Raw genomic sequence first — 16081 nt, forward strand, 5'->3', positions numbered from 1 at the left:
CTACACTAAATTGAAAATTGAGCTGGTTGTGTGAGTTAAATAATTAAGGAAATCGACACCAAGTATGCATTGATCAAAAGTTGGGACACCTACTTAATATGCCATACCCAAATTAAACAAATTAACGGTTAATTTCTTTTTTATATTTGCACCTTGTTAATAATCGGAAGCGGTAGAGACTGTCACCATTAGATACCCTGTATCTAATGTCTGATAACTCTTTCCAAAGTGCCAACTTCAGGGGTTTTCCCTCTTTTATCCAAATTGATCCCTACACAAGGATATATACCTGTATATTCAGAATGACAGCAAATTGAAGGCCCGTTTTTGTGGGCTCATTTGGTTTACAATTGTAGCACACCGTCATAGTTTTTAGTTGATGGAACAAATTCAACTACAGGTAGCCACTTTTTTCTAACCTGAAGCATCCAACAGTCTCACTGACAGCACCCAACTTCGTGGTGGGATTACAGGGGGAGCAAGGGGGTGGGGGGAGCACTTGCTTCCCACTTTTTCCCAGATCTTGAGTTGGCTTGTTTTTATCCGTTTCGGTCGGAAATTTGGTTGGTTATGTCACCACAATACTTACAACTCTGCAATACTTTTATACTTATTTTTAATGTCATTACACAGGCTAAAAAAAAAGATCTACCCATTGTAATGATTCTTATTTTAATCAATAATGCTCTAGTACTACCATACTACTATATACTATAGTACCAATGTGACTAGTGCCATATAGGCCTGCACCTTTTGAGATTATCCAGCACAGCTGTATGAAACATTGAGTAAAACACTGGTTTAGACATGGAGAAAGTTGTTAGCCGGTTTGCCATTATTGAGTGTCTCAACAGCCGGGTGCCGTCCAGCCCTTCATTAATGATAAGAATGACCATTTGTTCCCTTTTATGTCGCTTAATAAATCTGGCAACACTTTTATGCAGATCGCATAATTACATTTTCAAATACACAACTAGAACTGGGATATATATAGCCTATAAATATTGCACCATATCACATCTAGGTTTTTTTTATAAAATCTAAAAATTTCTCACCCACTCTCCTTAGACCCCTCCCCAGGTTTCCCCAACCTTCAGACATCTAAATCCCCAACCCCCGATCCAGTACATTTCACAGCGGTTGAAGTTATTGTACGGAGGCTAGCTGCTTGAAATGTTACCATAATTGTTTTTTCAAAAATTGTATTTTAGATCTACATGACCAAGAAGAGTTCACTCATCAAAAGAAAAGATGTTCAAAGTTTGTCAATTACTGAGTTTATAAATTGACTCCTGCTATTGAGGAACTAACCACAAGAAATGCAACTTGAGGTTCACATGCCCATAACTGTCATGCAAGGAGCTTATTTCTTTGATAATTATACCAACCAAAAGTTCTAATGAAACCTTCCAAATATTACTCAAACTAAACATTGGTCAAACTAAGATGTTTGTATGTCACCACATCAATAAATTTGCTGAACAGTGAGAACTAAGTTAGTTAAAGGCATTGAAGACTCGCGCTCAAAGAAACGTCTGATGTCGGTAATCTGACCTAGTTTCAAATGAGGTGTAACAGAAGTGTTAGACACCACAATCGATCCCAGAAAATACGCACACAGCTTGATATCGTCGGTAATTAGACACTAGTGTACAGTCAATACATGCAGCTACGGTCAATACCCACAACACAGTGTACAAGCAGTGATGGACATTTCAGGTCTAGATAAAAGATAGCAAAGTATCAAGTTTCATTACTATCTGCAAGCTACAGAAAGTTAACTTTTTCAGAGGGCGGCACACGGTTTTGGGCGAGTCTTCAATGCCTTTAAGTTACCCACTATACTACTTCTATCAATAATTGCCCTTGCCCGGTAATTGTCGAGTTTTTTTGTGAACCTTTGAAATCACCTTTTTAATCATACTTGACCTTAACAAACATCCATCAATTGACTGTATAAACTTGGAATACTATAATGACTGCCATTGTGTCCTCAAGCTCCTACTGTAGATGTCATTAGGAGTGTACATTTGAGGTAAAAATAAATATTAAACAATAACTATAGTACTATACTTCAGACAAGTGCGTGTTTTTTTAGTAGTGCGTGATAGACCAGAAGTGGTCTCCACCCCCACAAGGGATATAACAGCAGGACCAACAAATAGGGGCAGGGCAGGGATCATGGCTACTGCAATATATTTCACAGTTAATGATTATCATATATACCAGCAGCAAAGTGATGTCACACTCACAGACATCAATTTTGATACCACTTAACATTGGTCTTACTCCTGCTGCTCACCCCTAATTACCCCCCTCGCATCAACCTGTGCCATAGGGTCCTCGACTAGTGTCGTTTGGTACCAACCATTTTGATTGGGCTTAATACGCAATAACATGAGTGATGTGTGTGCAGATTTTGAGATCAAGGTAATTGCAAAAATGAGATTTTATCAAACAAACTTGACACTGGATTTTTTTATTAATTCAATTGGAAACGTCTCTCTCTCAGTGGGTAGAATTATACCGAAATGCGCAGGGTTGCGTCCGGCCCGCCAGAGATGCTCTGCGATGCGAAATTTTAGTGAGCAGATTTATTGATAACAGTTTTAAGCTATATAATCAATCATTCGAACCTTCTGGGTCGAAAAAACTGCATACAGGCCAGTTTGTGTGACACTCTCTCAGCGGGGGGGGGGGGGGGGTGCGGCTGGACTTCATTCATGTTTTATCAGGAAGGGAAAATCAGTGCGCTCCGCGCGCAGTGCTCACATTTTGTTGCCTTGGGCTTCGGGCAAGAAATCGAAAAATCGAGCATAGGGTTCATGCGGCCCCCTCCTTCATCATAATCATTCCATGTGGCCCTCCTCTGCAAAAGGTTGGACAACCCTGTGCTAAAGCATGAACTTTTATGGCAGGCTATTGCTAGGTTTTATAGCTCCATTTGGATACCCCTAATTAAAATATTCCCTTCAGACTGAATGATAAGGAAGGATGACAGGCAAACAAGGTTAACGGATCTAAAGTAAACCCGGGGTCCTCTCTATGAGGTGCACATCGGTCATATAATCCCTATTGATGCTGTACAATATATCACAGACCAAATACTGTAAAAAAGCCATATGTAAAGTGCATATTACTAATTTCTCATGCTTGAGACACAATAAAAAGGAGGTGAGTTATAAACCAGATAAGCAATTATTAAGTTGAACTACTAATATTGCGGCATTTTTGTAGGATACAAATATCAAGTTCACACAAGGTACCTTGGGGAACCAATATAATATATATATGTTTATGCTCCTCTGCTCTGTCTAAATATTACATGGTAGATACAAGCTACCGCAAAGACACATCACAGGTTTACCACCCTATATAGTTAGCAAGCATTTTTCTAATTGATGGGTTGGTAGGGCTCTGGGCTTGGCTTCAATATATTGTATCTTGAAGTATGTGATGATCAGTGACACGTAAGCTTTGATTTTACAACAGGATGTGTCCACAAAATATCTGTGAGTGTTTTTGGTCGTGCATCTTTGTATTAAACATGTACACTTATAACAGTGGCGGAGCTAGGGGTATTGTTCAGGAGGGGCGAGAATGATCTGTAGGGGCGCTTTCGACACTATCTAAGCGGAGCGCCAGCACAGGTTGGCGCGTAGCGTATAGAAAATTTTTTGAGTAAAGATACTCCCTAAATCGCCGGAAATGACCCTTTCCGGGCCTGGCTAATTTGCAGATAAACTAAGAATAAGTAGGTGTCATCGCCAAATTATACCAACAAAATGTGACAAATGTCAATATGTAGATGAGAGTGCAATAAAAAATTCAATAATCGCGAATAAGTAAAAAATGGTAAAGAGCTGAAAAGGGCGTCAGCAGTCCATTTGAGTCCGTCAGGGAGGACATTCGCCCCCCCCTGACTGTATGGACGCTCCACCACTGACTTATAAATGCACCTCACTAATACCTGATATTTAAGCTATAATCCTTCTTGAATTATTGGTCACCCACGTACCAACCCTGAAGCAAGCAATATGTAAACTTATACTTTCAAACAATTTTGATACCATCATAGAGATGCCATACTATGTATTCTAACCACATTGCACGATGTTTCAAAACTTCAAGCAAGTAAACGGATCTGCAAAGCCGTGCACTGTGATCTTGTCTTGCCATGATGATATTTTTGAGAACCAAGATATTAACAGGCAGTATGCCTTTGACTTTTCATACCCATGTAAGAAAGTCTTAAATGTTCATGTATTCCAAACTAAAACAATATTTTAGCATGTCCCATCATTAAAAATATCATATATCTTTTATTTAACCAAGGCACACGTATACATATGGTATATTTTTTGGTGTCCTTCATACACTTTCAGATTGATTTACTGATCTAATATTTCAAATATAAAACACAAATTTGAGCAAATACCACATATATATGTTACGTTACCTGGAAGTTCTGAACGTTTCGCTCTGGCACCTTAGAGCGAACCCAGTTGAGGGTAGCATACCATCCTGGTCCCTCGTGTTGAACAAAATACGAGATGTAGGTGATACAGCTCAGCTCGTCAATCTCTGGGCTGCACAGATCCTCCGGCGATAAGATCATGGGGATCTCAAGCTTTTCCTTAGCGATGGTCATCGCTCTCTCGCAGTTGGCGAGTTGATTCGATGGGCTGAGTTTATCCCAGTCTTCCAAGAGACTTGGATCGCAGTAGTTTATCAAGCCACTGAAATTAAAGACACATTGTTGTTGAAATACTTCTTCTTTTGTTTTCCTTCTCTCCATGCCTTTTCTACTAATCCCTTTACATCTATCTCTTTGTGTTCACCATGCCCAATAACCTGTCTGTATTGTTTTTGTCCCTTCTAATACTGTTACTTGTCATTTAGCCTTTGAAGAAGATCCTGCTAGGATCAAAATGTCAGGCCAACCTACTTTTACACATTCTCTTACAGGCTCTCTAGTGGATATTTTGAAGTACTATAACAACCATCCATAATTTTGGCTAATATCACCATACATTCATGCGCTAGCTAGTAAAATTTAAGTTAAAAACGATGGAGGTTAATTCTATGGAATCCTTTTATGTTGGCAATAATGCAAACGACAAAACCCAAATACATTTCCAAATGAAATATTTTTTTAAGCATGCACAGGAAAAGTCATATTTCTGTAGAAAATTTGATAAAATACATGAAAGTCTGTGTATTTGTCCTTTAATGTGTGGTATTTAAAAAGAGACAAAGGTTTGTTTTCCTTTTATGTTTGAACCTGATTATTTGAATTTTTTTTGTTTTATATACTTTGTTTCTCCCTGTTTCCTTTTAAGGGACTTTCTGATACACCTGACAGCAATAAATCAAGAAACAATGACCTCCAATGATAATTAAAAATCCACTCCCAACCCCCCCCCCCCACCTCTTCGCCTTCACAATTCCTTTTCTTAGCTTAAACTTCAACAGCTTGTCAGTGGTCTAGCTCTTAGTCACTCAACTCAGTACAGTAATGTTTACTACCATTTAGTACTTACATCCCTCTCTCCCAACCCCCTCCCATCCCCCCACAATCTTTGTCTAGGACATGAATTTGTTGAAAACTTGACGACATCTTTCTCTTTCAAATGCATCTGCTTTAATATCATCTCCCCTGCTAGTTCATCTTTTGCCTCTCTCTTTCCTCTTCTCTCCATCGATGTTTGTTTGGTTTTATATAATTTTATTTTTGAAGAGCAATTGTAAACAATGCACTTTAAATGATCAGGGATGAAAACAAACTTTTTGAATTGCATACAATGAGGTAAGTGTAAAACAGAATGGTTTATAAATAATAATCACTTGAAATGAAAAAAAATTAAAAAATTTTCATATCAGGTGAACATTTTACAACTGATGAAACATATTAGTAATATTTGCTTCTGTACTGTCTGAATTCCTGAATCATTCAAGGCTAGAATGAAAAAAGTTAAGCTACCAGACATAGGAGCAATGTAACATATTTCAATGACACAAATCTGCCTGTCAATTGAGCACAACAACCGTCATCAACACAATGAGGAATTTTATTGATCAAATATTTTGCCTCGACAATATCAGGGAATAATTTATCCTGTATCCCATCCCAAAATGCTGTATGCGAAATGGGCAGGCTGCTACACAAGTGTTAAGTTATATGGCAGCTTTAACTAGTAGTAGTAGTAGTAGTATTCTGCAGTGACAGACAGTTTGCCTATATGGATGTTTCTGCTAGCACAACAGACTTGAAATATTCAGCCATCTAACATCTAGTACATATTTACACAAGCTGTTTTAGTGGATAAAACAGTATGCTAAATGAAGAGGAAAATTCTCCATGTTAATGTTGTTTGGGATTTTTTTTTTCTTTCTTAGTAGTAGGCTGGCGCATGAATAAACACATGCTGCAAACCATGAGAGAATAAAGTAGTGAGTTGAAAAGAAAAATTCTGAATTTATTATTTTTACGTACATGTGTCATTCAGGACAATTCCTACAATCAAGACACCTCTACCACAATTTCAACCATACATGGGAAATAGCGGTGTTTTGGAGAGGATAAAAAATGAGAGTGAACGGTACCTGAGAATAATTCCATCATTCCAATCTCGGGAGAAGTTCTTGCAAGTTTGTCCTTCCGGAAGCATCCCGTTCACCCATTGTAAGATCAGTTTCTTTGGTAGTATCGCTCGTCTGGGTTTATCATTGTCCTGAGCTGCACCACCGGACAATTGGTACCTGAGAATGAGCTGCCATACCATCCCCAGGATCAACTTCACGTTACCATTGACAATGTCTTCATTACCTGCATGGACAAAAATAAAATGAAACGTGTGAAAATTTGGGACGCACTCAAGTTTAGCATTCTCAATTGACTGCACCACAACTAGCTGTGGCATTATATAAGTCAGTCAAAGGAGAGAGGACGGACCTACAAATGTTATCTCTTACTTTTGGTCGACCAGGACCGCACCAGGAAAGACGAAATTAGTAAACACCTTTAAAGATTGGGCCATATATCGCCAAATATGAAATCCTGTAGGCAGGGTCATATGTTCTGGTTGGTCGATTATGTCGACGATGGTTTCAATGTTCACTTTTTGATACTTTCGGTTTTTACACCCTAGCTCATATGAAACCTGACATTTTTACTAATCAGCTTCAGCCCGATTTTGAATGTAGGTAATCAGCAATGGCAGTTTCCGATTGTAACACGCTCAGTCAAATACTAATTTGTACGCTTCATCATTTGGTGATATTCTCTAACAATATTGTAAGCTAAAGTTCATATCAGGGGCGTATCCAGGGGGGGGCGCAACAGGCGCGCGCCCCCCCTATTGGCCGTCACCAAAAAAAAAAAAGTTTAGCAAAAAAAAATAAATAAAATTGATGACGACCTTTATGTGAGATGTCGGTGATCGCTTAACCCCCCCCCCCTCCCGTATGCTTTATTTTTTGTTTGCCAAAAAAAGGTTCTGGCGAAGTTCGGCGGCATAATAGTTTTAGAAACATAGATGGTAATTGTGTTTGTATTATCACTATAAACACTAAGTGACATGCCAGCCATACTAAATTGTGCATTTTGTGTCCATATTTACTGGAAATGTTGCTTATTATTAAGGTCGAAAAATGGATCACATATGGCCATAGGTGGCGATCCTGGGTGGAGGGGGGATATATCTATATATATATGCATATGACACCATTTTGCATTTCAGCCCTTCTTTGAAAGCAAAAATTGTACACCCCTCCCTTTAGACCCATACCCCAGGACGGCGATCATTCATGCCTGGCGCCCCCCCTATTGGAAAATCCTGGATACGCCCCTGCATATCAATATATATATATGCAAATGATATGTAATACCGTTCCAATAGCAGTAGTTAGATAGATTAATGGGTATCTAAATTAATCAAGGCTTAATTGATCAAACTGAAACAAAATAACAACTTTAAAGATATAAATTCATTACCTACAATTGAAAATTTGAAAGAATAATGAAAAAGAGAACAATAGAAGGGGGAAAAAAATACACTCTTTCTACGCCCACCGTTGAATTCTTGTAGTGAAATCACAATAGTAGGAATGTCCTTTGGCATTGGCTAAAGCTTAGCAGCTACTTTATCCTGAGTGTCATTACAAATAGCAACATTAGAACTTAAGCAGTTTGTTGAAGAATCCTTGTAAAATTCCAGTCATCTACTGTAGATGAACGCATCATTTTGCATTTTAGTTGAAGTGCATAACTATCCATATGAGACTAATTAAGCCAAAGATTATGTCCCCCAAGAAGGTCATTTTCAAAACAGGTGTTTGAATTCACAATTTTTGCAAAACATCCCATCGCTAAAGCGACACAAGTCCCCAATTTGCTAGCAGTTTGAAATACAATGCAAGTGACACATACAATAGATTCCTACAACACAGTATGAGAATTAAGCCTGTTGCATTTCAAAACTAAAACTTTACACTTATTGCTCTGGCCTATAACATGTAAAATGAAACTAGGCTCCCTCAACTTTATAGCAATTAATTGGTGGATTAACAAGTCTGGTATCGTTGATGTAGCTGAAAACTTATCGTTGGAACCACACTTGATTGCATCAGCATGGCACATTGCACTAGACCCCTAGATACCTGATTAATATAAACCTAAAATTAAATTGAAGGTATGAAACACTATCCTCCATAACATTCATTGTTTTCAACTTATCATATCTCATTTGGGCAACTCATGTAAATTTATATGGAACAGTTGCTCAGACTACTGTGCCTTTATGACTTTATGAGGTTAACAAACTATATACAGCCCTAGCCTAATGCAATAACTTGCTCAGAATATTGTGCCTTTATTACTCTTGAGGTAACTTGAGTAAACATCTATTTAACTAGTATTACAGTCTACAGTGTATATGTCTGTACGCATCATCAACAAACAATAACCTCACAGCTCAGTGAAACAACTGACTGAAAGTTGTATAAATTTACAACATATGTCATACACTTTTAGGTCTTACAGTATTGGAAGTGTGTGATAAAGATAGTTTGATAACAACAAAAAAACACTTTAAATGTAAATAACTATAACATCAAATAAAGATCTCTGCTAATGCACTCCAGACCCTAAAAAAAGTTACCTATACAGACTAGAGCAAAGGGTGTGGTGTTTCTTGTTTAACAAGTAATTCAACCGCATTTTACATTGCAACAAATAATTGAAACATTGATCATTGTTCTGTAAAATAAAATTAGTGACCCTTGAATCATTATATCAGCTATTGGCTTATCTTAGAGTAATGTCTTGGCTATACATATTGCCATTCTATCAGCCCTCCCCACCCCCACCCCTTGTTTCTGCCCTTCCTAAGAAAACAAAGAAATTATGAGTGAGAATGGTTAACAAGCTTCATGTAAGATCAGTAATTACCTTTAACAATGTCACATCTTCAAAATTTAAAATAGTTTGCAGGCTACCTGCATTCCTAACATCCTTCCTCTCCTCTCCTCTCCCTCCCTCTGGGACAGTCCACTGTATGAAACTTGATAGGACCATGCAGTCTGCTTCTAAGTTTATACATAATCTACAGTAATGAATAGCCTATATTGAAACATTTTATTATCCCGTGCTAACTATATTTCGTAACCATGCAAACTCTTTTGCCAAACTAACTCACTTTTCTCTTTTTAATATTTTTTATCTCGTTTATAGCAACAAGTCACCTCTGGAAAGGCATTCCCTGGAAACATTAAGTCAGATTTTACCTAATTGTTGAGTATAAACCAAATCTTGATCTTGATGGTAGCTTCCCACCCCCCCTTCACACACCCCCACCCTTCTACACATTACCCTTTTTTCTTTAATTGTTCGTCGATGAGCCTAAGTTCAATCCTATTAAAAATTTGGTTGCCATACAAATTAATCTGCATATGAGACACACCTACGCTTGGGAGGTCTATAGAATGATGGAAAATTTGTATTTAAGTTTCTTTACTAACAGGCAACTTGAAGCATATATGATCAACTAAAATTGTGCATACCAAACCTTGGGTCAACAATCTATTACTTCTTCTGTACAAACAGGAAAATGTTTGCATTTATTTTCCGATTATACCACCTTTGGAACTTTTATCTCAGAGAATGTATGATAATAAAGTCAATGATCCTTGAAAACCCAAATCATATTTCAGCCCCCACTCCTTCGAGTCAGTGTACTAAACTTTAAAAATATGTAGGGTGGAGCCCAGCTTTACTGTGCAAAGGGCAAACCTCAAATGTACGTGTATATGCATGCTGGAGCAGATGCCTCTACAACTTGTCATGTTTGCATCAATGTAGGCAATTAAAAGTAGTTACAAAGTCAAATGAAATCTATGCAAGACTGGTTTTTCAACAAGAATACATGATTCATGCAGGACAAAGTCACCTCTGAAGTTAACATTCATGATGAATGATGTACAGTAATTGTCTCCACTTTGAGGCGTATGTATATAGTTTTCTACAGACTAAACTAAACATGATGTATCTTTTGTGTAGGGAAATACCTGGATTTTGGCTCCCGTGTCAAGCAGATCTCTTGTAACTCCCAAATACAGGAATTCTCCATACATACACTTCCATCATATACAGTGCATGTAAGACAAAACAAAGCTTTAGCAAATATTTTATATATCTTGATTATGATTGGTGTTATTTCACACAGCTCCCTAAAAAAAAGTACTTCAGGTTTAATACAATACAAAAACTGCTACTGGCCACTCTTTTTATGTTCATCAGCAAAGCAGGGGGGTAATTGGAGATCAGAAATGATTGGTTGAAGTTACATAACTCGATTAATTTTGGCATGGACTAGTTATGTCTAACTTAGGCCTTAAAGTTATATATGGTCAAACAACCATCGTTCTACCCTTTTGCAACAAGCCTAGCCTAGGCCTAATTACAGAATATGCCAATTAAGTTTTCTCTCCCAAAAAAAGGTGAGATTTACAATTCCCCATCCCCAAAAATTTGTGGAATTTAAAAAAAAAAAACAGGTGAAATAGGCAAACTCCAAAACATGATGTCTAACACCTAGCTTAACTATAACTCTCACTGTCTCAGTCTTACTGTTAGGCTTAGCCAGTATAGTAACGTACTGTGCAGGTAATTTTCAGCCGCGCCTAGGCCAAAACTGCTTCTACGCCAAGGCTTAATATTAATATTATTACTAAACTAGGCTTAGGCGAAACTGTCTTCATAAGATGAACATTGGTTTAAAGTTATACTGGCTATCGACTGGAATTTCAAGAGTTCTTTCATATATCGCAGTCTTTGAGAGAATCGTGGGATAAGACCTTACGTAGGCCTGCCTTGTATCTTAATTCGGTCACGCGATTGATCCTAGTCTAACGTACTCTAGTCTAGACCGAACTTGACGTCTGTTACTAGTAGTATAGTCAGTATTGCGAAGTTCGGCATACTGCGAAGTTCGGACACCCTAAGAAATACACGATTTTACCATGACAACTTACAGGAAGAGCCAAATTTCACCAAAAAGTACGAAGCTACAGTTATTTTCTCTCCAAAATGCTCCGTGTGCAAGAAATTACTTACATATTAGTCAATAAAATGACGGAGATCTATGAAGTCTGTTATAATTACTGAAAAAGCAACTGCGCCACCAATTTTATCACCAGCGCCACACTGTGGGTTGCGTGTCCGAACTTCACAATACTCTAGCAAAGAAATACTAGTTCCAAAATCAGGAAGAATCTTCTTGGAATACAACGTGAAAACAGTTTGCAGGAAAGAAAGTTTGGCCGTGTATCGTACTATAACACAATTCTCCCACCATATGAAGTTTATTTTCCGGTGATTTATACCAGAAGATTTAGTTTTGGGGTGTTTTAAGTCTTAGGTGTCCGAACTTCGAAGTCACCATGCTACTACTTTACTCACAAAACCATTTCTTATTAACACTGTCATATATTGATTTTGGTAATGAGAGCAACGTCATCGTCCAAGTTTGCTAAGTTTGAAGTGGCCACGTAGTGACACACAAATTTCGATAGATGCTAAAAGACCACATCAGCTATTGAAAAGTGAAAGTCTGGTGTTACAAATGCCCAACTATGAAATAATGTTCTGCTTTCATTTCTTCAAATTTTAATTCATCAGGGAATACAGTATAGGCAACAAAATATGAACCATGTTCGTTTGTATTGTACACTCTATATGTAGCTTCACAATTCCTGTACGGAGAGTTGAAACTATGGCAGTGTAGCCGGCTACCCTGGTACCCGGTCCATGGCCAAAATAATAAAAAGGTGAAGTAGAGAACAACAAAACCTTCAATATGGGTCCATGACATATACCTGATTTCTTCTAAGTCGCAAAGTGTTAAATATAATTCAACCCGCATTCATTCTGTTTAAAGGAAGGCATGTAGGAACTGTTTGCAATATGCAACTTTGGATCATGCAAAAATTCACAAGAGCGGAAGTACTTTTACAAATATACTTACCTTCGAACTTTTCCATCCAATTTACAGTTGCTTTAAAGGATCACTCCAATCAGTTAATTTATTTGGAAATATTCAAAATAGTTGCTGCTGTGACTAAATGTTTTCCAATTTTGCTGGAAAGTAACATTTATTATAGGAGAAGTTGGCCTAATTCACATTTGAGAGAAGCGAATTGGTGGTGAAAAACTTCTATACAGCAAATTGTTTTCATATTGCCGCGGGATAAATTATTATCATCTCGTGCGTTAAACACATTAAACTTAACATGAGCAAGCCTCTAAAAGGCATCGCAGGGCCATCAGTGCTTGGAATTCGAATCTTAAAACTATTGTGTAGGCCTACCTAATTTTATAGACGATTTTCGAAACATTACATTTTCATGCCATTTTCTGTTGAATTTTAGTACTTAAAGTGATCATTACTTGTGTTACAATTGATGTTTAGTTTACTATACAATACATACATTATAGCTACCGTCTACTAGCGTTGGTTTTAGCGATATACGGTAAAATATTCAGCATTTAGGGAAATAGAATCGGGACTTTAAAACGTGTAGATTTGTAGAATATGTTACAGTTAATAAATTGCAATGAATGTTAATTATTATTACAATTTTCAGGTTATTAGTCTAAAGGTGGCCTACACTGTAGGTCTAAAATCTGTTTTAAGCAGTTATGTAGATAGAATGCGCAAGTGTAGACAAATATATAGTAGCATCATAATTTGGGAACTGAAAAGGGCTTCGGTGGTAAAAGGAGACGCGAACCCAACCATCGGTGTTACAGCTTGTATATCGGAGATCTTCGTAAAGAGCAACTCCAAACAGCTTAAGGAAGATATGTAGCTCCGTTTGCGAGATATCTTATCTCGTCTGGAAGACTTTCAGTTTGTCAATATATAATGTCACGGGTACCACTTGGATCTGAAAACCTTTCACCTTTTTATTCATCTCATATTTTCAAGGTAAAATGTTAATAAAGTGTTGACACCGAAACCAATGACATCATTATAGGGCTGGTTAAAGACCTTTAGTATTTTAAATTCAGCATTAATTTGGAAAACCCATGCATTTTTTACACAATAATTACGGAAAATAAACATTGCAATAAATAAAGAAGAACAAATTAAAAAAATTATAAAGCACATGTGGCTCGGTGATGTCATATTTAGACTTGATCAAGTATTCGACCTTGTGTGTGAAGCAGCATTTAATCTGTGGTATCAGCTAAATGTCAAATGATTTTTCTTCATGACAGTTATACATGTCACACTAGACTATTAAATATGCATAGCATGGGATTGTGTTTCCTTTAATGCTCGAATGGATAATTTCCACTCGGTAAGCAGGCTGCCGCAAATTGACCGCGACGAGAACCAAGGGCGGTGGAACGCGGGGGGCACAGGGGGCACGTGCCCCCCCACTTTTCCTCAGGTTAAAATTGTGCCCTTTTTCTACATAAAACTTGTACTCTTGATCACCTTATTAGGTCAGCGATATTTCAGTAAGAGATCTAATCCTAATTTAGAAATAATCATAAATTTCTGTGGGTCAAACTCAAAGCTATTAAATTTGTTAAACTCTTAATAAGAAATAAACTCTAATTCGGCAGATTCCTACTTTAGCAATTATCATGATTTCACCTCATTTTGTCTCGAAAGAAAACTTGTTCTTTGCTTCCCAATTTGCACATCGGATATTGCAGTGCTAGTATGCATTTTTTCCTCGAAAGGGGGGGGGGGCGTTGATGGAGTGATGTGTATACGCAAATAAGATAATTCTATAAAGTTATAAAGCGTACTAAATATCAGGCTGCATCAGTCCAATCGAAGTTTGCAAAGTGCCCTTTGACGTCGGTGCCCCCCCCCCCTCGATTAAAAGTGCTTCCGCCGCCCTTGATCATGGGTATATCACCTTGACTATATAGTTGGAAAATGTTTATTTGTCCCTGGTGAAATAAGTGACGTCGTGACGGTCCTCCCCCCCCCCCCACCCCAACCAGACACGAAGCCATGGGGCGCAAAATTTAAGTTGAATAACGTCCGGCTTGGGGAGGGGTCTTAGCGAAGGGAGGGGGCTTTCAAACATTTGATATATGCTAAAGGGGACTCAGTAGATGCAAAATGATGCTATCATTTCCATCATAGGTATATTGAATACATTTGTGTAATACAAGTTAAAATATTGTCAGTGTATACGACCTATAGAGTTCGTGTGTTATAAAATGTTTATGTAAGCCATTTAGAAGGGGAAAATTGGGGAGAGGGGGAGAATGGCCATGCCTTATCAGGCCCATAGCCGTAGCAGCGCAATTCTCGTGTCCTGTAAATTGTTAAGTTTGTACCCTTTATGGTGACATATAGTTAGAGGGAGCATCCTCTGTGCCTCGGCCCTGCCCCGGCCCTGCCCCCACCACTGTATACTTTAACGCACGACTAAGCGACTGATTTATAGCTTATATTCTCACCGATGTTGACTAGTTTGATTCCTTCTTGTACCATCAGCTGCAATGCCTGCTGGACATTTCCCATCTTCTCCACTTCTCTCTTGGGGTTTTGTTTGACACTAATACGATGTTTGCGGGTCAGGGGCCTGCCGTGAGCCGTCATCAGACATTTCATGAGTTCAACCAAAAAAATTCCATCTTTGAAATCCTCTTGAACGTTTTCTATCTCTATCTCGACAGGTCTCAACTGCTCGTTGCACCAATTTTTGAAAGTATTGGCTTGGATCTGGACCCATTGTTCCATGTCACTGAGCAACGGGCCCGCCCTTTTATCGTCAAGCTCTTCATCTGGACCGACTCCATTACCGTTCGTCAAGGTAAGAGTCATCTTCAATTCCTATAGTCTCAACTTTATCCAAACTAATCCACAACTGTTTCAAAACGATGATGAAATATTTGAAGAATCCTTTAACAAGTTCACTCTACAAGAAAAAAACAACAAGAGATAATTCGTATTTTTCACGGTTGAGTGAATTGAGTATATAGGCTATATGCATATATACCAATACTTTTATATTGTGGCATTAGCCTATATGAATGATGTGAGCTTCCAGAGAGATAACGCACTACTCAAATTCATCAACAGTTGGGCTCGTGTCAATTTTGGTCCGCTTGTCGGTTTACACAAAAGGAAGATCGATATTATAAAAAATAATATCGTTAGTCTTTATAACGTCCTGTTTCTCACATGCCAGTCAAAATCCACACAATATATACACGCCTATTTGCAGTTGTAGGCTACAAACGCCACTATAGTACGTTTCACAGACAGTGAATGAGACTAATTAAGACCATATTTAGATATTGCCATGCACGGTGCCAGGTCTTTTCAGCGGTTTGTATATCCTCAGATTCTATACACGGTGTTATCTCGGTTAAAAGAGATTACAAAACCAGGGAGTATAAAGGTTGGATGTTTATGTAAACAATAGGCTGATGGATGTTGTAAGTAATATGGTAGGAGTCACATTGTGCTCTTCACATGATGAACGTGCATGACAACAAATGAGGGAAAAATTGTTTTTGTAATTCCGTTTTTCTTCTTTTCTGTTT

At 37.9% G+C, this 16081-nt stretch overlaps 1 protein-coding gene across 2 annotated transcripts in view; it reads right to left on the reverse strand.

The window, feature by feature from the left end:
• Positions 1–15865, reverse strand: part of LOC139974831 (filamin-A-like) — a 59052-nt gene extending 43187 nt beyond the window's left edge. Inside the window, exons 1-3 of one of the 2 annotated variants that reach the window (XM_071982293.1) lie at positions 14990–15865; positions 6607–6829; positions 4460–4739 (exon numbers count right to left, since the gene is read on the reverse strand). In XM_071982293.1, coding sequence (XP_071838394.1) covers positions 4460–4739; positions 6607–6829; positions 14990–15356 — 870 coding nt within the window. In that variant the 5' untranslated portion in view covers positions 15357–15865. Of the gene's footprint in view, positions 1–4459; positions 4740–6606; positions 6830–11286; positions 11336–14989 lie in introns of those variants that run through there. The other variant, XM_071982294.1, reaches the window with a different exon arrangement.
• Positions 15866–16081: the final 216 nt, after the last annotated feature.

This window comes from Apostichopus japonicus, chromosome 10, assembly GCF_037975245.1.
Source record: "Apostichopus japonicus isolate 1M-3 chromosome 10, ASM3797524v1, whole genome shotgun sequence".
Classification (NCBI taxonomy): Eukaryota; Metazoa; Echinodermata; class Holothuroidea; order Aspidochirotida; family Stichopodidae; genus Apostichopus; species Apostichopus japonicus.